The sequence below is a fragment of the Rhinoraja longicauda genome, chromosome 3, assembly GCF_053455715.1.
Source record: "Rhinoraja longicauda isolate Sanriku21f chromosome 3, sRhiLon1.1, whole genome shotgun sequence".
NCBI lineage: Eukaryota > Metazoa > Chordata > Chondrichthyes > Rajiformes > Arhynchobatidae > Rhinoraja > Rhinoraja longicauda.
The window spans coordinates 32,332,452-32,357,117 of record NC_135955.1 but is presented as its reverse complement, the minus strand read 5'-3'; the positions used below and the strand labels follow the sequence as shown (position 1 = coordinate 32,357,117).

At 39.4% G+C, this 24,666-nt stretch overlaps 1 protein-coding gene across 9 annotated transcripts in view; it reads right to left on the bottom strand.

Annotated features, from left to right (window-relative positions):
* Positions 1–24,666, bottom strand: part of mpdz (multiple PDZ domain crumbs cell polarity complex component) — a 153,215-nt gene that overhangs the window by 88,853 nt on the left and 39,696 nt on the right. For 8 of the 9 annotated variants that reach the window (XM_078395752.1, XM_078395757.1, XM_078395781.1 and 5 more), the window contains 13 exons: positions 23,163–23,369; positions 22,813–22,927; positions 21,027–21,115; positions 16,446–16,641; positions 15,910–16,035; positions 14,546–14,625; positions 13,694–13,840; positions 11,712–11,882; positions 8,646–8,729; positions 5,234–5,419; positions 4,814–5,023; positions 2,892–3,017; positions 139–270 (listed from right to left, as the gene is read on the bottom strand). In XM_078395752.1, coding sequence (XP_078251878.1) covers positions 139–270; positions 2,892–3,017; positions 4,814–5,023; positions 5,234–5,419; positions 8,646–8,729; positions 11,712–11,882; positions 13,694–13,840; positions 14,546–14,625; positions 15,910–16,035; positions 16,446–16,641; positions 21,027–21,115; positions 22,813–22,927; positions 23,163–23,369 — 1,869 coding nt within the window. The remainder of the gene's footprint in view (positions 1–138; positions 271–2,891; positions 3,018–4,813; positions 5,024–5,233; positions 5,420–8,645; positions 8,730–11,711; positions 11,883–13,693; positions 13,841–14,545; positions 14,626–15,909; positions 16,036–16,445; positions 16,642–21,026; positions 21,116–22,812; positions 22,928–23,162; positions 23,370–24,666) is intronic. The other variant, XM_078395765.1, reaches the window with a different exon arrangement.

Genomic DNA, 24,666 nt, shown 5'->3' with positions numbered 1-24,666 from the left:
TTCTTTTCTCATCTGGAATGTTATAGGTTTTATCATAAATCATTTAAAAAGATTATTCTTTATATCAGACCAATATACTAATTTAAAATGTCTATATATATAGTGGCAGTTTCAATGAGAACAAAGCAGTTTCAATACCTTGTAAAACATTGATGGAAGTGAGAGGTCTTCACTACATGCACTGCCATGCATGGCCACAGTGGAGGCCTGATGGAGGTCCTCTTCCTCAATTGTCTTTTCATCAGCAAAGTCCGTTTCGGCTGCTTCTACCTAAAAAATCATGTAAAGAGATCAATTACCATTTACATGGGCATAGAAGAAAAACAAATGACCTATTTTTATCTATCGTCAAAAAAAGCTATCAAACCTGGGTAATATTCCCATTATCAGTCAAAAACCGTAGCAGACTATAGGGTACAGTTGAAGATCAGGGTCTAATGAGACCTTATATTGATATTGATTGTAATTAAACTCAAAGATGAATGATTTTCGTCACAAATACATTGAACAAGAATGGTAAGCAAGTAACAATTATATATGTGCTCTGGTTGGTATTATCTTCTGGTTTGTGCATGGTGGAAGAAAATTGTTAAATGCAAATATCCCAACCTCCTGAAATGCATGGATGTTCAATATTTGTATTTTCATTTACATAATCTCAATAGTCAGATGTAACATAAATTGATTTGTTGTTGTTTTAAAATATTTATGTTGAGATGGCCAACGCAGCCATTTAAGAGAGTTTCAATACCTCTTGGCGGTGTTTCCTGACATGGAATCTCACAAAGAGGGATAACTTCCCTTTATTTCCCTTATCTTAATTTAAAATAGCTTTGGAAGAGGTAAACGTTTGTTAGAACACCAAGGAATGCAAGATGAAGTCAAGATGAATACATCTTTTATCCTATGATGTTAGAAACTTGAATAAATTGAATTGTGAAATAGTTGACAGTGTATAGTATACTTTGGAACACCGCTAACTTTCAATTCATACATTTTCCTGACCTGAAAATGTATTATATTTTTTTCATGATTCTTGGATCCAAATCCTAGATCCCCCTATAATAGAAGGGGAATATCATCATCAGAAGGGTAGCAGCTGTTGAAGGTGGCAGCTTAGTATTACCTTCTCAAGAATAATTAGGAAGATAGACACAAGGAGCTGTAGATGCTGGAACCTTGAACAAAATACTAAGTACTGTAATAACTCAGCGGGCCAGGCAGCATCTGTGGAGGGAATGGATAGGCGATGTATCGGGTCTGGTCCCTTCTTTGGACTGATTGGCTTGGCAAATAGGAAAGTAAATGGAATGATGGCCACTGATCCCACAATTCTGTGATTAAAAGAAACAGTCCCATGTATTTGAATGCTTTCTACTTCACTCAAGGCAAAATTTTAACACGTATCTTTTCTGGTCAGATATGTACTCTGATCATAAAGTGCAACAGTTGAAAATTATAAAAAGACAGAATTATATAGAAATTTGGCAGTTTGATGTTCTGTAGTACCTACTTTCTTTTCAAAAACATCCTTTTTTCCAGTTGTCACCTACTCAATTTGTAACGCACCAATCCTGTTATTCGGCAAGAAGACTGCCACATTTCCCAAGATATGTAGCCAAAAGGAAAATAACTATTCACTTAAATACTATATTAAAAAGGATGCTGTGTCAATCTGCCAATCAGTTATTCACAATTTATATCAATTTGGAAAAGGTGAACAAATGTCTTAATTTCCAAGTTTGCTGATGAGACTAAATTAGAGAGAATTGTGAGTATAGAGGTGGATATAGATTGTTTTCAGGATGCAGACAGGCTGAGAGAGGGGGCGACAATATGGCAGATGGAAAATGAGGAAAATTGTGGTCAACCACTTAGTCAGAGTCCTATGGCACAGAAACGGGCTTGTTCCCCCAACTTGTCTATCACGACCAAGATGCCCCATCTAATCTAGTTCTATCAGCCTGCATTTGACCCATATCTCTCAAACCTTTCCTCTCCATGTGTCTGTCCAAATGTCTTTTAAATGTGATTCTTCCTGCCTCATCTACCTCCTCTGGCAGGTTGTTCCATACACCCACCACCATCAGTTTAAAAAAAAATGTTCCTCAGGTTCCTATTAAATCTTTTCCCTCAATTGTCAGGGGTTATGGGGAGAAGGCAGGAGAATGGGTTTAGGAGGGATAGATCAGCCATGATTGAATGGCAGTAGACCTGAAGGGCTAAAAAAAATGGCCTAATTCTGCTCCTATCACTTATGACCTCATGAATTATGTACTTGTAATCTTAAACTTCCAGGCCAATCTTCATGTGGTTCAGGTAATAACACAGAGATTAACTTTATCATGGTTCTACTTTTTAATTTGTACATTTACACCTGTTATCCATCCAGCAGTGCCTCTTAATTATTATGTGGGACATGACAAAGGGTTACTCCCGTTCCCACTCCAAGTTCCTCTCTAATCCCGAGGATAAATTGAAAATGTCATTCAACTTTTACAACATATCCTCTTATTGATTCCCAATGTTTCTGCAATCACACTATTATTTAATCTTGAAAATCCAGGTATCAGGCTAGTAAACAAATGCTGCACTCCTCACAAAGCCAATATATTCTGCACAAAAGTGCTGGCTAGAATTACTCATATTATACCAGTTGATGTCTATTAAGGATCGTATCGAACTGTGGATTAATTTATGTGCTGATGAACTTCCTTCCCCTTGATCTCAGGTTTCAAGTCAATTCAAGTCTTACATGTACTCCCATAGGCTAGACCAGGCATAAATTACAATTATTTATAGTTAGCAGATCTATGATGCCAGTTAGTGGGCAGAAAAGCATAGTTATGAAGATGCGCTTATGAACACCTCACAAAGGAGTATCAACTAACCATTGCTAACTCTGCATGAAAGACAGCAGCATCGGCAGCTTCTTCCTCATCACCATCACAAGGTTGATCAAAGGAGAGTATGGATTCTTCATTGGTAGGCACATCTCCATCCTCCGGAGAAAACTGCTGAAAGAGTGAAGTTTGCGTATACTACATGCAGCAGACATGTATAACTGAAATTCTATCGTTAGTTTAGTTTAGAGATATAGTGCGGAAACAGGCCCTTCAGCCCACCAAGTCTGCACCGACCAGTGATCCCCGCACATTAATGCTATCCTACACATACTGGAGACAATTTTACATTTATACCAGGCCATTAACCTACAAACCTGTACGTCTTTGGAGTGCGGAAGGAAACTAAAGATCTCGGAGAAAATCCACGCGGTCATGGGGTGTAAGTACAAACTCCGTGCAGAAAGTACCTGTAGTCAGGATAAAACCCGGGTCTCTGATGTTGTTAGGCAGCAATTCTATTGCTGCGCCACCATGCCCTCCCAAGACTTTGGAAGACTGTGTTAATTTTAAAGAGAAAACTTTTGATTGAGGATATCCTAGTTTTCAAATACAAATTTGTAATGGCCTGGCCTTATTGAGAATAAAAGAAGTAAATCACTTATAAAAATGTACTCCATTAAATTGGATATGTTGGAAATTCTTGATACATAAGCAAATAAAAACAACATACTTCAAGCACAACTTTTCTGCTCCAGACTCAACATCTGAAGTCTCATGTCCCCCCACAATACATGCTGCTTCTTGTCAGTTTATTTTGCAGTTTCATTGTTTTAAAAGAAACTGCATCAAACAATAAAGAACAATAAACAACACATATATTTTAAATTGATTTGAAGTAAATTCCGTTAAGTCATTAAAAAATCAGTTATTTATGCGAAGACGGAAAAGAACACAAGTCCACGTTTAAAATCTCCCAACCAGCAACATAATTAAAATGTTTTTTAAAAAAAACAATTTTCCAGTATTTGTTCAGAGACAACATACAGGCACAACACAACAAAATACTGTGCTTCTGCCCATTTATCTTCACAACACAATTAAAATTTAACAAACGCAAGCCAATGAATGCTCCAATAACTATCATCCATATTCATATTTTCTTCTTCTGCATAGGTTATTGCAAAATGTTCAACTTCAATATTGCAAGAAATGACAATTACAGAACCTCATTTGAATCTGCTTAGATGAGATCTTTGAAGATCAGTCTTATGGAATAAAATAACCACTGAATCAGTGATCATTTCCAGTTTTAAAATCAAAGCCGAGCAGAATGAGCTCTTTTCTTGAAGTTACAACTGTCTGCAATAATTTCTTAACAGTACAGTAAGGTACGGATCCCAGCAACATCTTCCCAGTGACTATGGCAGTTTCAGCGTTCAAAGCAGCTTCATGTTCAATGGTACAATATCAGAGTACTAAAGAGTACAAAATGTTACCTTGAACAAGATATGCAATTGATTGACATGTATCTTAAACCTGGTTGAATGGGATTTAGTATCTGATGCCGAATTACAGAAATCTTATTTCCTGAAATACTCTATTAGGTTTGAGTATCCGATTTATATTCCAATCCATCTTGTAAGAACACTTGAATAAATAATTAAACTACATGATTATTTCCCAAAGTGCAATTTAAAAAAAAAGCATACATCAACAAATACCAAATACGAGGCCCATGGGAACTTTTCAGTGGGACCCATCAAAATATGGGATGGATCATGAATTTTTCACGATCCTCACAAATGACCTGCAGAAATACTTGTTACGCGTGACCCATGTCAAATGCAAAATATCAGATTGGTTTCCACTGCGAAAACTGGGTTTGTTACCCATGCACTGAGGGAATGTCACAATTTATGTTTCAATGACTCACATACAGTATCAAAACCTTTCAAGTACAAACTTACCGGCAAAGGCTTGGCTACTCCGATTCGAACGCTGCCTCCTGATGCACCTTTCAGCGCCTGAACAGCTTCCTCAAGGGTAGCATTCTCCAGGTTAATGTTGTTAACAAACATGAGTCGGTCTCCTGGAAGAAGTCTACCATCTTGTTCAGCCACACCACTCGGTACTAATGACCGTATCACAATGACTGTCCGAAGTGGGTCAACTGGATCCTATGATTTTAGGTGCAAAAATGTTATAATTGAAGCCAAAAATCTCCTTTTGTTTGAAATCTCCACAGATTTAACCTTGAGTACATGCGTTCAAGTACATCTCTATATAAATTGCATTTCCTTTGAAAAATATATACAGAATTTAACAATAAACAGCTTAAAACCTGGAAGGGTGTGTCATACAACTGTGAGCAGATGATTATTACCCACCTGATAATCCAGAATGCTGAAACCAAGCCCAGAACTACCTTTCTCCAATTCGATGTTTTGGATTTCAGCTTCCCACATAGCTAGTTGAGATCCTTGTGCATCCACACAACTCTGCTGTCTGTTCATGTCAACCACAGCACTGTTTTCTGTCTCAGAGGTTGATGTGAATTCACTGTCAGTGTGCATCTGTAAAAACAATTAAAAAATAATAATTTTCAAAATTTCATAATTTACATGCCACACAATAGGTTTATCAAAGGGTGGCACATTGATGCAGCTGGTAGAGCTGCTGCCTCTTAGTACCAGAGACCTCTGTTCAATTCCGACCTCCGGTGCTTGCTATGTAGAGAGTGACTGTGTGGGTTGCATCTGGTGGCTGTGGTTTTGCCCCACACTCAAAAATGTGCAAGTTGGTAGATTAATTGGCTACCCTAAATTACCGGCAGTATGTAGGCGAGTGATTGAATCGAGGGAGACCTGATGTTATTTGGAGAGAATAAAAAGTGGGACTAACATAATATTAGTGTGAATGGGTAACCAAAGATTCACATGGACTGGTTGGCCAAAGGGCCTTTTTTCCTGTTTCTGTACGTTTTTTCTCTATAAACAATAAAATAAAGCTTTTGGAATAAAAAGGGCGAAGGCGATATGGATATGAGAGTGTCTTAAGGACAGGAAATCAAAAGTCATGGTAACTGTTGTAGTTTTAACTGGTAGAAAGTATACACTCGTGCCTCATAAGGGTCATTGGTAGCATCTCGTTTGCTACATTTTTGCTCTTGATATGAGCTTGTGTGTACAGGGAACCATATCAAAATTTGTAGATGGCACTACACATAGTAGTGTGATAAACAGGGAGGAAGACTTGAAGAGGATATAAGTATCGCAGATACAAGGTACTGCAAATTATGGTTTACAAAAAAGACACAAAGTGTTGTCCATGTTCTCCAAGAGATGCCGCCTGGTCCGCAGAGTTCTTCCAGCACTCTGTGTCTTCGTTTTTGGCATAGCAGATGCAGTTTAACAAGGAAGTAGAATTTGATATAGTACATAGAACCAAGAAAGGCGATGTAAAATAAAGAGGACAATTTTAAAGAGAGGGCAGAAGGCAAGTTGTGAAAGTGATAAGCATAAGAGAGATCCTGAGTTTTTACAAATGGAGACGCCATTCAGAAGCAAGGAATTTAACATGAATCTCAATAAAACAGTTGTTTGGCTGCAATCAGAATGATCCCAATTCTGATCACTGCTTAATAGAATAGATGTGATGGTCCATGAGAGTGCAAGAATCTGCAAAACGACAGGGTGATGATAGACTTTAATAACCGTTGGATCAAGTTTGTCTATTTCACCCTGGACCTGCAGTGTACAGTCCAAGATGCTTCTGATCTTCTAATCTCCTCTTCCAATTCTTCTGTGTTCTCCCACAACCCTCTGATCCTCTCAGAATGGCAGGCAGTGACTAGTGGGGTACCGGAAGGCTCGGTGCTGGGACCGCAGATATTTACAATATACATTAATGACTTAGATGAAGGGATTAAAAGTAACATTAGCAAATTTGCGGATGACACAAAGCTGGGTGGCAGTGTGAACTGTGAGGAGGATGCTATGAGGATGCAGGGTGACTTGGACAGGTTGTGTGAGTGGGCAGATGCATGGCAGATGCAGTTTAATGTGGATAAATGTGAGGTTATCCACTTTGGTGGTAAGAACAGGAAGGCAGATTATTATCTGAATGGTGTCAAGTTTGGAAATGGGGACGTACAAAGAGATCTGGGTGTCCTTGTTCATCAGTCACTTAATGTTAGCATGCAGATACAGTAGGCAGTGAAGAAAGCTAATGGCATGTTGGCCTTTATGACAAGAGGAGTTGAGCAAAGAGGTCCTTCAGCAGTTGTACAGGGCCCCGGTGAGACCACACCTGGAGTACTGTGTGCAGTTTTGGTCTCCAAGGACATTCATGCTATTGAGGGGGTGCAGCGTACGTTCACTAAGTTAATTCCCGGAATGGCAGGATTGTCGTATGTTGAAAGACTGGAGCGATTAGGCATATATATATGCTGGAATTTAGAAGGATGAGAGGGGATCTTATTGAAACCTAAGATTATTAAGAGATTGGACAAGTTAGAGGCAGGAAACATGTTCCCAATGTTGGGGTGTCCAGAACCAGGGGCCACAGTTTAAGAATAAGGGGTAGGCCATTGAGAACTGAGATGAGGAAAACCCCTTTTCAGTCAGAGAGTTGTAAATCTGTGGAATTCTCTGCCTCAGAAGGCTGTGGAGGCCAATTCTCTGGATGCTTTCAAGAGAGAGCTAGATAGAGCTCTTAAAGATAGCGGAGACAGGGGGAATGGGGAGAAGGCAGGAACAGGGTACTGATTGAGAATGATCAGCTTTGATCACATTGAATGGCGGTGCTGGCTCGAAGGGCACCTGTACCTATTGTCTATTGTCCAAGTCTGAAGAGTCTTCCCAGCATTTCCATTCACCCAATGCAAGCTTTTTAATCTGCCATATGGTCCTGAATAATAACTTCCTCCATGGCCCTGCCAATCTTCCCATGAAGTCTTCAATTACATCCTTGTCCCTCAGCACTGCCTGAATACTGAAAATAGCTAAGGCCCTCATCACACTGCAGGCTCAGCCAGAAAACAAAGACAGAAGAATCTAAATCCTGCTGTTAAATTTTGAAATTATTTTTCAAAGTTAATATGGACTAATCAGGATTCTGAATCCTTCAGAAACTTGGTGTTCAATTCAACAGCTCTGGCAAGAAGGCAAATATAATGGTTTAGTTTCTTTTCATTTGAAGGGGTCTGAGCAAAAAATAGATCCAAATTAGTTTTTATTTACACAGGAAAGATTTTGAAAGAGTGCACAGTGAAATTTCGAAGATAATTTAACTCCGACACATTTTCACTTTAATTATTTAAACGTCCTTGCAGATACACTGCATGAACGATAAAGTGATCACTTTGCAGAGTCACATTGTATCTTTCCTGTGGGCATTTCGCAAATTTCTGAAATCAACACAGAATTTTCCAACTTCAGATAAACTGCATTCTCATTGTTTCCGACTAACATGCTAATGTGTCTTTCTCACCTCTAAAATGCCATTTTAATGGTCAGAACTTCGCTCCACCCTCCACCAGCTAGCTGCGTTTGGAAAAATGTAGCTCTTCCACTCTTCCCCCAGTTTTGAGGAAGGGTTCTCAAATTAAAACGGTGATTGGTTTCTCCTTCTACAGATGCTGTTTGACTGGCTTAGTTCTTCCAGCATTTTCTGTTTTTGTTCTATTACTTGTCTTTGGACTCATGCCTGAACCTATCATGGATGTCATCACCAAGTTTCTGATATAGACGGATTCAATATTAATTTAAATTTAAATCAAATTCAAAACAGAAACAGTACCTGTAAAAATATTTTGTCACCACCAGGTTCCTCTTGATCACTACTCCAAGCCAGAGATGTTGATGAAGGAAGAAATTCTAATACCTAGAAAATGATTCCAATATATTCATTTGAATTACTTATTTTTACTGACAAACTACACACCAAGATAGAAATTTCTAATACAAACACTTATTTTACCATAATTTTAAAACATAAAGCAAGTACAGTAGTTGGAGGAGACTGAAGACCTATTTTTAAAAAAAAGTTTCTTTAGTAATTATTTAAATAAGATATGCATTTGCAATGGTTTTACAAAATCAGGTAGTGGGTAAAAGATACAATGAGAGGAATAAAACAAAACTTCTGAGATGAAGCAACATAAATGGTTAATAATTTAGCTTGATGACCATACAAAATATCTCTCCAAACATTAATGACCTGATAGATCAATAAAATTAAATTCAATTTAATCCTCTCATTTCTGGGGAATAACTATACATGTAGCTTTGATGCGTAGGAACGAACTGCAGATGCTGGTTTAAACTGAAGAAATCTATAAACACAACTGCTCTGGCAGACCCATTGTTTCTGCTTGCTCCTGTCCCACTGTAATGATTTCCACATACCTCGACCATCCTATCCTCCCTGGTCCAATCTCTCCCGACCCATGTCCAAGATACCTCACATGCCCTCCATTTCTTTAATGACTTCCGCATTCCAAGCCTCCACTCCCTCATCTTTACTATGGACGTTCAGTCACTCAACACCTCCATCCCCCACCAGGAAGGACTTTCTTTCTCGAATGCAGAACCATCAAATTTCCCTCTACTAACACTCTACTCTGCCCAGCGGAGCAGGTCCTCACCCTTTGCAACTTCTCCTTCGACTCCTAAGGCGTCGCTATGGGCACCCGCATGGGCCCCAGCTATGCCTGCCTCTTTGTAGGGTACTTTGAACAATCCCTGTTCCAGGTGTACACTGGCCCTATTCCCGAACTCTATCTCCATCACGTTGACGACTGTATCAATGCTACCTCCTGCACCCTCATGCAGAACTCATGAACTTCAATTTCACCACCAATTTTCATCCTGCACTCAGATTTACTTGGATCATCTCCAACACCTCCCTCCCCTTTCTTGATCTCAGTCTCCATCACAGGAAATAGACTATGGCTTGACATCTATTACAAACACACTGACTCCCACAACTATCTCGACTACACTTCTTCCCACCCTGGTTCCTGCAAAGACTCCATCCTCTACTCCCAATTCCTGCTTCTAAGCCGCATCTGCATCCAAGATAAGGTGTTCCATACCAGGACATCCGAGATGTCCTTATTCTTTAGGGAACGGGGATTCCCCTCTCCCGTCATAGATAAGGCCCTCACTCAAGTCTCCTCAGTACCCCGCAGCTCCGCCCTTGCTCCCCCTAGTCACAACAGAGACAGTCCCCCTAGACCTTACCTTTCACCCCATCAGCCATCGCATTCAACACGTAATCCTCTGAAATTTTCGCCACCTCCCAATGAGATCCCAACACTAGTCACATCTTCCCATTTCCATCCCTTTCTGTCTTCCGCAGAGATCGTTCCCATTGCAACTCCCTGGTTAACTTATCCCTTCCCACCCAAACCACCCCTACCCCAGGTACGTTCCCATGCAACCACAGAAGATGCAACACCTGTCGCTATACCTCCTCCCTCGCCTCTGTCCAGGGACCCCAACAGTCCTTTCAGGTTAGGCAGAGGTTCACTTGCACCTCTCCAACCTTATCTACTGTATCCGTTGTTCAAGATGTGGACTTATGCATCAGCGAGACCAAACGTAGACTGGGCGATCGTTTCGCTGAACACCTTCACTCAGTCTGCCTGAACCTGCCTGATCTCCCTGTTGCCAAACACTAATTCCCCTTCCCATTCCCACACTGACCTTTCTGTCCTCAGTCTCTTCCATTGTCAGATTGAGGCTAAATGCAAATTGGAGGAACAGCATCTCATATTTCGCATGGGCAGCTTACAGCTCAGTGGTATGAATTTCGATTTCTCTAACTTTAAGTAACCCCGGCATTCCCTCTGTCTTTATCCCAACCCCATCGAAGTCGCACCAGCTTCTCGTTTTCACCCAACAAACAGCTAACTTTTTTGCATATCTTTCATTCATTGTTCTCTCTACATCATCGTCTATATCTCTCATTTCCCTTTCCTGAGACTTTCAGTCTGAAGAAGGGTCTCGACCCGAAACGTCACCCATTCCTTCTCTCCAGTGATGCTGCCTGTTCCGCTGAGTTACTCCAGCTTTTTGTCATGTAGCTTTGATGCTCTCATTCCCTATTTCTCTCTGTCAGTCAAGCCACTCCTCCTGTGCACTACTCATCAATTATTTCGCAAGTCCAAGAACGTCAGACGTGAAAGGAAATATCAAATAACTAGTTGTTAGTCGCCCTTAGATCTGGCTAGACACCAAAAGCACAAATGCAACTCCATCACTTGATGCTGCTTCCAGCTCTCAGCTCCACTGCAAAATAAATGTTCACCTGTGCCTTTATCTCCAGATTTGACTGCCAGAATATGTGTTGCTAGCCATTTTAACTCACAGATGGAGTCAGAGGAATTTGAGCAGTTGCACAGCTTTCTATAAATAGCAGGAATTTAGTATCCATGCATCCTGTTAATTTGTCTGATGTAAATAATTACTTGTTTAATTTTGTTATAATATTTATTTGCCCTAAATTCAATAAAGTTCATTGTGCTGTACATAATAACATTGTAGGTCAGGATCAGGATATAAAGTGACATTCGCATTATCAAAGGCTAGTTGATTTTCTCTTGGGTACCAATTATTAATAGAAGCTAATAATCCAATATTTGCATTCCAATTACTCATGTGAACGATGTGACCTGGCAGTTTCGTACTTGAAGACTTATTTTGAAGCCATAACATACAAGTGTAATTCTACGTATCCATTACCATAAAAAACTAAAGCCAATGAAGTGAAGCGAATATTTCTATCATTGGAGAATTCAAAAAAACATTTTAACAATAGAACTGAATAAGAATATTGTGTTAGATACCATCTTTACAATACCTCTTCATTTGCTTGAACAGGTTCTTCTTTGGAAACCACATTATTAATATCAGTTTCCCTTTTGACCTCAAGGACAGGATGGCAGCAGACCATGGTGACACTGATTGGCAAGTCCTTTAGAATACTGACAACATCTTTATGATTCTTACCAAGGAGTGGTACACCATTCACCTAAAATGCAGAGAACAATGAGTTCCTTGATAACATTTGAATTAAAGTTAAACATGTTTAACTAGAATATTAATTCTTTAGAAATAACATTCCCTCCTCGCCAAGTTAACTCAATGTTTTAAATTTGCGTTATTACTATGCAAACAATTCTACAATCGTATTAACATTCTTGAGATTATTTTTAAATTCTAACTAAAACAAAACGAAAGCAAGTATAATGAAAGATGGTCAAAAGGATACGGAGTGATGTTTGGAATTTCTCCAATACTATGGAGGAAATTGCAATTGTACATTTAGCATATAAAACTTGTGAATTTCTGTTCCAGTTCCAAAAGGATTGCAATATTGGATAACTCCTATATATTGTTTCAAGTGCATCAGAATTACTTCCCATGGCAAATGGATCAGGTAAATAAATTATTAAACCATTCAGTAAAATTAATATAATTAGATTTCATTAGCATACTTCCAAAACAAAATGCTGAATGAGGATCAAAACTTGTCATTAATGGTGCTTGATATATTCAAACCTACTAATTTTCCCTTCCCTTGTCTCAAACGTACCATGGACTGCTTGAAACTTGTATAAAACAAAATTTACAGTGAAATTTGCATTTCTTGCACGAGCAGCTCAAGTAAGTTGTGTCGACTACTGTCAGACAATGATGTCCAATCTACATTGTGTCATTTACATACAGCCTCTATTAACCACTTCAATGTCTAGGCCTAGCTAGAGTGGATCTAGTGAGAATGTTTAGGGTAGTGGGAGGGACTATGACCAAGGCCATAGCTTCAGAATAAAAGGACATACCTTTGGAATGGAGATAGTAGGAATTTCTTTAGTCAAGGTGGTGGATCTGTGGATTTGCCACAGACGACTGTGGAGGCTAAGCCATTGGGTATTATTAAAGCGGAGTTTGATGGTCTTGATTAGTATAGGCGTCAAAGATTATGGGGAGAGAATGGGGTTGAAAGGAAGAAATAGATCAGCCATGATCGAATGATGAAGTAGACTCGATGGGCCGAATTCTGCACCTATGTCATGGCCTTAGGGTTTTATGTTACCACATCCACTTGGCTAAATTACAACATGTTTCTATTTAGAATGCACATGCCAAAAAACATCTCACAGATGCAGATGGGTGAAATTTCAGAGCCTATGCCTTTGCTTATTAACAAGTGAAAGTGATTGCAGATAGAAATCAGGAAATTTCAATAGCCTACAGATTCTAGACACAAGAGACCACAGATGATGTGAGCAGTTTGTTTACTGGAACCAAACCAAACAGCTGGAAGAATTCAACAGCATCCGTGGAAGGTGGTCGGAGGAATTGGATGAGGAGGGGGATGACGGGCAGATGGAATCAAAGGAGTGGAGCAGAAAGACAGTGCCTGATGTGTGACAGATAAAAAGAGAGTAACAAAAAGGAACAGATGTGCCAGTTTTGGAGGGGAGGGTGGAGGTAGAGACAGAGGCTAGAAAGTAATCAAGGAGATATGAGAGGCTAAAGGTTCTGTAGCTTCGTAGCTGGACCGTAACATTTCCCCCTTTACGCCTCCCCCCATGCATTGTAGCAGCTGCTGTGGGGAAAGTCAGTAGTAAAAGGACTATTTGAGAAAGGTTTGGAAAGATCCTTGACTTTAACCTCAAATTCTCTATAAGAAAAACAAAAGCTGAATATTCCAAACATTTTTTTAAATGTTAGATTTTCTTCTTCCAAGAAAAAGTAATAAAAGTAAATAATTGATAGTGAAAACCCAGTGAACACTACGTTATCATTCCAACAAACTGGAGAACAAATTACTGTTACCTCCAATAGCTCATCTCCACCGAATAACTTGCCATTGCGCCCCACAGGGCCCTCAGGTAGAATAGAACGAATATAATGATGCCCAATTGTGGCTTCCAAACTTATGCCCAGGCCACTGCTTTCACTGAACTTTGTTACTTGTGTCACCTGAAAATAAGCGAAAGACTTGTTAGATTTAGACAAGTGCTAGATTTGTTCTTTTTCTCTAAATTCTATACAAAAAATGAATTAGTGGATTGAAGTAACAGTTTAAAGTTGTGTGTCAAAGGAATATATGTCCCAGATTGCAAAAACAAAGAAATAGGCAGCAATGCTGACCGCAACTCCTCTCCCATTTCTCCATTCCCCTCTATTCCTCGATCTATCATATATTTATTCACCTCCAGAGACTCTAGAGGCTGTTAACTGTAAAACAATCTGAGATTTTGTCACTAAAACAAGGACAGTTAAAGTGGATCAGTATTCAACACATGGTTAGACCATCAGTTTTGAACAAGTTCATTTTTATGGATGGAAAAAGGGAAGATGACTGGAAATAAGTGAGAATTACTGCATCAGATGTATTACAATGACAGAGCAGGAAGTGGATGGTCTTGGTGACAGAGCAGATGGGGTCAAATCCTTCAGCCCAAATCAAATGGAATTCTATGTTTGTGAATAGTCTGCTCAGCCTGACAGTGAGTGAGAAGAGGGTTGAAGCTAGTGGTTACAGTTCATGACAAGTTCCAAATGGAAATAGGTGGAATGAAATTAATGTGTAGCTAACGATGTGTATCATTAAAGAACTGTGGTAGTTTAACAATGTTTACATGACTTATTGACTCACAAATGAAGATTTTTAAATAAACATACCACAATTTCATAGTTAGCGCCAAGAATCTCCTGCCATTTAATACAAAGGCTCTCTTCTTCCGATGAACTGAGTTGAAATCCTGAAATAAAAAGATTAATAAAGCAAATAATTTTTTTGCATCGAAGATTTGTACTATCTCACTAAAATTACCCTTCAAAAATGTCTGTCACAAGAATGACCAGTTTATTTGTCATTTGGTTTTGAAAATGTTGGTTTTGAAAATGCCTGTATGGTAATTCACATATCACTGTAACTTAATTGGTACATGTGACAATAAAAGACCTTTGAAACCTTTGAAGCTCTGTATTGTATTAGCAACATTTAATTTATTTTTCCCTCTCCTAAGTAGAAAGCTAAGATAGAGAAGGGATCAGCACCTGGTGAAACACTGGGCACACGTTGTCAGAAACTAGGGCAGAGGAAAACTAGGGCAAATGCCAGCTTAGTAAAAGGGATTGTCAAACAATGGTGGTCATGCAGCAGATATTATATGTTGCGATGGAAGGAGATCAAGAATCCTGGATTGACACTGTTGACATTGGGATGACTGAAAGATGTAATTGTGGGGGATGGGGGAAGGAAACAGGGAGCTTAGAGATTTCTGGCAGTTGGCGTCAAGTGTAAAGAGAGTAAAAGGAAGGGAATCAGGTGCTGAAGTTCAAATGTCAATGGCTTGGAGAAAGGAGTCATGGTAACATTTTGTTTTCAGCTCAGTTCTCCAGTCAACGTCTTTACCATCACATGGTTGTTCTGAGCGACAGAACATGAGGCTTTAATTATATTATATAACATCCCAACCCTGCAGGCTACAATGATAGAAAGCATATTAGTTTTTCAATCAGTTTCCAAATACTACCAGCCAAAATGTCCGGAGAAATCCCAAGCCTCATTGATTGATATATTGTGTTATCCAGTGGGTTTAGTTTAGTTTAGAGATACAGCGCAGAAACAGGCCCTTCAGCCCACTGACCAGCGATCCCCACACACTTTCACTATCCCACACACACTAGCGATAATTTACATTTATACCAAGCCAATTAACCTACAACTTGTAGGTCTGTGGAGTGTGGGAGGAAACCGAAGATCTCAGAAAAAATCCACACAGGTCATGGGGAGAACGTACAAACTCCATACAGAAAGCACCCGTAGTCAGGATCGAACATGGGCCTCTGGCGCTATAAGGCAGTAGCTCTACCTTACCCCTCTACCAGTCGCTGTCCTTACATTTGGCAAATGACAATCAGTATTTCTAAATAGGTGCTAGCCACTTTTGGCATCAAACTGCTTGGAAACAAAGTTTAAGAAACAAAGTTTGACGTAATGCCTGATAACCAAGACACTTGATTTTAAAAACATCTCATACCACTAAGAGAAGTATCCGTGACTGTGAACCTGACTTTATCTTCCAATTCAGATTCAATTTCTTGTTCATCGATTGGGGCAGAACTTGAAATCCTGTTCTCTGGCGGTGATGGTTCTTCATTCAATACTACAAATAGTTCACAAAAACATGGGTGACAACTGATTTATCAAAGGAATCAGCGATTTTCAATACAATTCATGAGGTGAACAGAACTGACTGAAAAATAATATTCACATCATTTAACAATCATATCAGAAACAGATTTTTTTAAATCCCAATTTTGTGCAAATACATTACAGCTCTATTTTTTGTTCTTTGTCCAATTTCACCAGTTCTTTAAATTTATTTTAACATTTCTCGTACACTTTGATTATTGGACAGTGGTAAAGTATTAAATTGAATTATTATAAATACAACAACGTTAAATAATCTGATCATAGTTCTAAAGCTCTAGTGTGACATAAAAGTTGATTGTGAGCCATGATTATGACAATAGCAAATAAAAGATATGGTAAAGATAGGAACAACCAATTTACCTATGGAGGGTTTATCATCTACTGTGATGGCATCTCCATTCTTATCAGGTTTCACTTCACCTTTACACTCAGACTGCATCAAGGCTTCTGGTTTGATTTCTCTTCTCATTAAAATGAGACGCACCATTTGACTTGTATGACGCAGCACTTCCACAGCTTGTTGGTTAGTGAAGCCTTGAATATTTGTTCCATCCACCTGGAATACAAATGCATTCAAATTACATGGTTCAAGTAGTACAAACCGCCCAAATTATTAAATATTATTTCTGTAGATGGGTTAGATGGCTGAAATGACAAATCATATCATATCATATATATACAGCCGGAAACAGGCATTTTCGGCCCACCAAGTCCGTGCCGCCCAGCGATCCCCGTACATTAACACTATCCTACACCCACTAGGGACAATTTTTACATTTACCCAGCCAATTAACCTACATACCTGTACGTCTTTGGAGTGTGGGAGGAAACCGAAGATCTCGGAGAAAACCCACGCAGGTCACGGGGAGAACGTACAAACTCCTTACAGTGCAGCACCCGTAGTCAGGATCGAACCTGAGTCTCCGGTGCTGCATTCGCTGTAAAGCAGCAACTCTACCGCTGCGCTACCGTGCCGTGATTTTACTTTAAATGTTTTCAAATTTTATGTGATCAAGGTTTTTTCAAACAGCATTACAGATAATAATAAATGTTAAATCAAAATTTTCCAAGTTAGTTTTCAAGATCTAACATTGCACATTATATATGTATTTCATCAAAACGACATATGAACATGATAGAAGAAAACTGAGGGCAAAATTAAGACTGCAGACATTTGCACTATTGAAGAGTAAATTAGAACAGACAACATATTGCTAAGTGAAATGGTGGATACTGGGTACGTCTGCCAGCAGTGCACAGAACAGGTTAATCACAGGATTATTCAGCACAAGCTTTGATGTAAAACAAGTCCAGCATGTTTAAGAACCAGAATCATTCAAGTACAAAAAGCTATCTGGCTAATTGGGTCAATGCATTGACATAATCGAGCAATATCATCGATTCTTTTTCCCCAAATTAGAATCTGAACTCAACTCTCTTAGACCAGCAGGAGAGAGCATGCAGTTTTGCTGGGTTTGCAAACTTCCCGACTGTGCAAGATACAATGACTGCAGTCAAACTGCTGTATAAGCACTATAACATGCCTCTATGCCAATCTGCTGCAGTTCATTGGGTCACAATATTTCAGCCATGAAGGCGGATCAAAGTCTGGCCAGTGGCAACAAGATCTGATAAAATGACTCAAGCCATTTGTGCAGTGTATACAATCAAATCTATGTTTATATATGAAATCTGATATGTCATGGCCCAGGTCTGTTGCAGCTTCCACTGTCAGTAATTTGGAGGAATATTCAGCAGATGTCAAGATACGGAGTACTGTATTATGAGGGAATGCCCTCTTGCGCAGCTATCTAGCCCTTAGTTGGAGGGAGGAAGGTTGTACTGCAGAAGTAAACCTAGATAGTCCTTTACTGCCCAAATTGTTCATGAAAATCTGTAACTGTAAATACAATTTCCATTCACCTATCGTCCCAGATCTTAACTCCGCCCCATCACTGACCACCACAATTAAAAAACAGCTGAATAACAAGATGAAATGTCAAGTCGTATTGAGATAAACACTTCAAACTTTATTTATAAGCAATAACCATGCCACATTATATTTAAAAAATGATTGTTACGTTTTTCTCCTGTGGTGGCTGTAATCAATGTGTCTGTCTACCATGGAGCCCTGGAATTTGGGTGGATTGGAAGACAAACTTGAGCAATTGTGACCGTCAAAAGCCTGCTTACGAAATGTACATTTGTCAGGATAGGTTGGCAGTTAACAATAAAGGGAGTGGCAGAGTGCCAGACATACTCAGGATTTTTTTTAATACATTTCAATTAAAATGTAATATTTATAATCCTTGGTTCTAGTCATTGCAACCTGCCCAAAGTGGGAGGGCAAATATAATCTTTTTCAGAAATAGCAAGTTCTTGCTCTGTGGAGCCACTGCACTCAATGGGTGCGACTCCTTATCAGTTACTGTAATGCAATGGAGGGCTGATTACACACGAATGTCATATGCAAGCAGTGTTGCCCATTGTCTGAGCTGGGTTGGCATCAAGATTAATTTGTATGACAAAAATCTGAGTTCCCATTGCAGGATTTACTATTTTTGAGTGAATGCTAATGGTGGTGCAGTGGAAACCAAGCCTTGAAAAAATGGTGAATGACCTTCTTGACATGCCATAGACCTGTCAATGAAGATATTCTTAAAGTCCTATTAGATACAACATTTCACTATTATGACCCTTGGGCAATGTGGGAAGGTGATTTATACTTATGCTAAGTGTGGTAATTCCATATGGAGATGTTCGGGAGCACTTTTTGCTGTCCTTAGCAGTCTTGATTATACAGGAGCAGCTTTGAGACAAGCTGTTGAAGGTGACTTTAATGACATGCATTTTTAGATGGTACATATAATAGCTTTGATACATTCATGATTGAGGGAATAAATCTGAAGGTTTCTCAGTGATGAGCAAATCAATTGAGTTCCGTTGTCCCGGATGGTATCAAACTAGTGAATAATTATTGGAGCTACATTCATACAAACATGTGGTCAATATTCTATCATATTATTTCCTTGTGCTTTGTAGCCACGGTAGTCAAGAGGCTCATCCAGCTAAACTTGTGGTCAACGGCAGCCTCAAAGATGTTGATGGATAGGTATCTCAGCATCATTGAGTATATAACTTCCCAGGAAACATACCAAACATACTCAAGGGGGAAATGCGTAGGAAGGACTTGTAGATGCTGGTTTAAACCGAAGATAGGCACTAAAAGCTGGAGTAACTCTGCAGGACAGGCAGCATATCTGGAGAGAAGGAATGGGTGATGTTTCAGGTCGAGACGTCTGAAGAAGTGTCTTGACCCAAAACATCACCTGTGCCTTCTTTTCAGAGATGCTGCCTTTCCCGCTGAGTTACTCCAGCTTTCTGTGTCTATGTTCATTCTCAAGGAGGAAGTGTGAACTTAGTGAAGCTAGAGGACTACGTGCTGTTGATAAACAGAAGGCAGCATGTAATAGCTATCCCGAACAATGTGCCAGGACAATGTCTTATAAACCTGCAACATCTAAAATGAGCATGATAAAGGGAAATCAAAAAACTAATAGAAGGTAACAGTTTCATTAACATTGCCATTATCATTTTTGTCAGAGTCTATCACAAGTCCAAGACCAGGCAGACTCGCATCGGGGTGGAGGACACCATCATCTACCTATGGAACAGAGCTCTTTCACACCTGGAGAAGCCGGATAGCACTGTGAGAATCATGTTCTTTGATTTCTCTAGTGCATTCAACACCATCCAGCCGGGACTTCTGGGGGGCAAGCTGGAGTGCACAGGAGTGGATCATCACCTCACATCCTGGATTCTGGATTACCTCACCAACCGACCACAGTATGCGAGGACAAAGGACCTGGTCTCGGACAGGGTGGTCTGCAGCACTGGGGTTCTGCAGGGAACAGTGCTAGCTCCATTCTTGTTCACCCTGTACACTGCGGACTTCAGGCACAGCTCTGCAGACTCCTAACTAACAAAATTCTCCAACGACTCTGCCATCGTCGGCCTCATCACGGACGACGAGGACAGGGCATACAGAGAACAGATCAAGGAGTTTGTGGACTGGTGCCAGCGGAACTGCCTCCGGATCAACGCGGGAAAAACCAGGGAGATGGTGGTAGATTTCCGCAGGCGCAGCCAAGTCCCCCCGACACTAGTGAACATCCAGGGAATGGACTTCGAGAGGGTGGATTCTTATAAGTACCTGGGTGTCAACCTCAACAATAAACTGGACTGGACTGAAAACACCGATGCGCTATACAGAAAGGGCCAGAGCAGACTTTATCTGCTAAGGAGACTCGGTCCTTTGGAGTGCAGGGAATACTCCTAAGGACCTTCTACAACACGGTGGTTGCATCGGCCATTTTCTATGGAGTGGTCTGCTGGAGCAGCAGCATCTTAGCGGCGGAAAGGAAGAGACTCGACAAGTTGGTCAGGAAGGCCAGCTCTATCCTGGGTTGGCCCCTCGACTCAGTGCAGGTGGTGGGAGAGAGGAGGATAGTGGCAAAACTAACATCGCTGCTGGACAACGACTCCCACCCCATGCAGGACACTGTCACTGCACTGAGTAGCTCCTTCAGTGACAGACTCCTTCACCCCCATGCGTGAAGGAAAGATATAGGAGGTCCTTCCTTCCCGCTGCTGTGAGACTGCACAACCAGCACTGTTCCCAGCAGACGAGTCAACAATAACAGCTAAGAACACACAGAAAACTGATGACAATTTATGTATCTTTTATTTATAATGAATGATCTCTTACTCTCTTGCTATCCACTTTGCTGCTGTAACAGTGTAAATTTCCCTGGTGTGGGACGAATAAAGGAATATATTATTATTATTAAACACTTCAAATGTCTTTACCCAGAGGCTCAAAGTGGATGATCCATTTCAATCTGTTTCTCCATGTGGGTTGTTATTTCAGATTATACTTACAGCTATTATCTGGTCCCCAACATGTATTCTTCCATCCTGCTCAACCGCACTTCCTTGAGTGATGCTTTTCACAAAGATGCCAGAAGGCTCTGAAAGCGTAAACATATCTATAAAAATCTGCAGATATATTTCCTCTTTAGGCAAGTCCAAAACCGACCAACATTTAAACAACCGTGACAGCTAATTGCTGGTTCATTACATACAAGACCAAATTCAAATAATGTAAAATTATGCAGCTCTGTCTTGTGCATTAGGCATAAAATATAATTTCACTATTAACTGTGGAAGGATTTCAATATAAAATGCCAAAAAGCTAAATTGTCAGTTACAATTAATTGGTAACAAGTTATTTTTCAAACATATTTTCCAAAGTCTTCTTTCTTAATAAACACATCAAAATAAATGAATATAAAAGAATAATGATGGTAAATAATTGTCACAATTTTAATTTCTTTCTTGTAGTTAGAAAATTACTTTGTGAATTACTAAGTGAATAGCGTCTACATTACATAGGTTGACTTCATTGAGTTTTCTTCACTTTAATTAAAACTTTATGACAAAAGGCCACAACAAATTGTAAATTATTTTAATTCTTCCAATTAATAAGGAAATCATATAGTATTTTTGACATCACTCAGGACATTATCATGCCTGCTCTGTAGTAAAGGCAGATTTAATATGTGTAGGAAAGAACTGCAGATGCTGGTTAAAATTGCAGATAGACACAAAATGCTGGAGTAACTCAGCAGGACAGGCAGCATCTCTGGAGAGAAGCTGCTTGATCAGTCTGAAGAAGGGTCTCGACCCGAAACATCACCCATTCCTTCTCTCTAGAGATGCTGCATGTCCCGCTGAGATACTCCAGCATTTTGTGTCAATCTTAGATTTAATATAATGCTCAACAAATAATATTCAAACCACAATGTCAAAAGCAAATCAATGGAAAAGTTTGGCAGACTCATAGAAAATAGGTGCAGGAGGCGGCCATTCGAGCCAGCACCACGACTCATTAATGGTATTGGGAAATCCTGAGAGTTTAAATTTCTTCTCCTGTCATAAGACCAAAATTACAAAGTGCATTAATATGCCCAAATTAGGAAAAGTACAATTTCAATGGCAGATTGCAGGGTAAACTCAAAGCTAACAATATTTTTAACCTCTAGTCGCAATTTCAATAAGAATCACAATTTATCATGAATACGTTCTGCTGCACATCATATTTTATAAAATATTAGAGCAGATAGTATTAAGCTTGTCAGCTGGTGTACAGTCTTGTTCACTGCAAGAGTGAGCTGCAGAATGGATATTTCCACGTAACACAACAAACATGCGACTCTGTCAGGCTAACCAGCTTTGTCAATATTTAGACAGAAATGTAGACTTAAGCAGGAAAATACATTCTGAACTAGGTAAGGAAGGTGCAGTGAATTTTCAGATGACTATTCCATTTCTGTAAGTAATATCCAAATATGAAATCAATTGAATTTCACATGTCTAATGTCGCAAGACCATGATATCAAGATATCCTCTGCAATTATGGCTGTCAGGAATTATGAAAATATATAAAGTTACTAAATGTTACATCCGAGTCAGGGGAAACAATGATTCAGCCCAATATGGATGTACCTGATTAAAGCAACAATCCTTCCTCACTAAAATTAACCACAAATACATCTAAAATGATATATACAATTTCAGATTTTGTGATAAATTAAAATTTGAAATGTTCCTCACTAAAGTAAAATGTAAAGAAAAATACTTGATTTCAGAAAATCTCTCCTAATACCTTGATTTGTGTCTCCAACATAACCAGCAATAGTTATGCCTAACCCATGAACATCTTTTGTAAGTTCCACATCAAATACTTCTCCATCGACTTGCTGAGAGAAAGCTGGTTCAGGCTGAAAACGAAACAAAGATTGTACTAAGTATATTATGTTTTGCTCTAAGTAAACCAGTTCTAACTTTACCAAATAAAATATCATGCTGCAATTATTCAGAATCAAACATCATTAACAAGAGATAAGAGACAGTAACCTACAAACTTTCCACCTGGAAGCCCGTGGCCAAAAACTACGAAGTGTAAATTGATTGTCTTGCTCCATTATTCGGGGGAACACAGGTATAATTACTTGCCTCTTCTGCTACCGGTGGTACAGATGGTAGAGCAGGAAGTCCTTGAGGGGCAGCAGCCAAGGAATCTTCTACAGCCCCTCGAGCGATTACCAATTTAACACAATTTCCACACTGCCGTAGCACCTGTGCCACTTGCTCACTACCCATCCCCAGGAGGTCTGTATCTCCTATCTTGAGAATATGATCCCCACTTTGAAGTCGTCCATCCTTTAAATACAAATAGAGGGATTAATATTATGATGTAGGCATATCGAATGACAAAAGCTTTTTCCAACTTGTCTACAATATAAATATGTCTATATTAACATTGTGGACATATGATAAACTTCATAATTTAGATTAATTAAAAATGAAAGGACAAGCGAGTTGATGATAAAACAAAAAATGCAATCATTCTAACCATCAGATGTGAATTAAAAGCATAAAATGTGTACACATTTAAACAGGTGAATTAGCGCGAGTAAATGTAGCGTCACTATCTGGCAAACAAGACCATTGTGAAAATGAAGGCAAACAAAAGAATAGAAAAGTCATCAGAAAAGGACAATGGTCAATGCCTGTGGTTAGAGATGGCAGCTAACACAAAAGCCGAAATAAAGCTGACAAGTAGTAAAGAGAAATATGGTTCAAATTAGCAGAATAGACATACAAGTAAAGTTCAGGATGTTAGCTGTGAAAACGTTATTGCATGAGAATGTCAATCATCAAAACTAGATTACATTTATGGAGTTCGACAATGTCAGAACTAAGTAATGCAATAACTTATTTGAATGTTGGGAGTTTCCTGCATTTTAACAGCGAATACATGTGAAGAAAACTATAGCATTGCCTATAAAGAAAAGGGAAGTAAATGCAACTAGAACATTTGTCAAAATGCACAAGCATATTGATGAAAGGAGACTCATGTTTTAAAGGCATGGCAAAAATCAGAAATTATACCCAAATTAATTTTCTGATCAAAAGAGAAGCTAGAGAGCATTGCATTGGTAATAGGAAACAATTGGACAGCTCTTGATGTAGATGGACATCACCTAACATTCAGGGAGAAAGTTGTACAAGACTTAAAGATTTAAGTCTTTAAGGACCTAGAGTGGTTCTCGCCTGCCCACTCTTTGCCAAGAGCTGCCTTTGCGCATTTGAAATATTTTGTTCGGTGTTGGTCACCTTGTTATAGGAAGGATGTCATTAAGCTGGAAAGAATGCAGAGACAATTTACAAGGACGTTGCCAGGAATCAAGGGCCTGAGTGGTAGTGGGCAGGCCAGGACTTTAAATCTGAGGAGCAACTTTTTCCACTCAGTGGGTATATGGAACGAGGTGCCAGAAGAGGCAGATACTCCAATAGTATTTAAAAGACATCTGAAGAAAGACACAAAAAGCTGGAGAACGCAGCGGCACAGGCAGCATCTCTGGAGAGAAGGAATAGTTGACGTTTCAGGTCGAGACCCTTTTCAGACTGGTTAGGGATAAGGGAAACGAGAGAAATAGATGGTGATGTGGAGAGA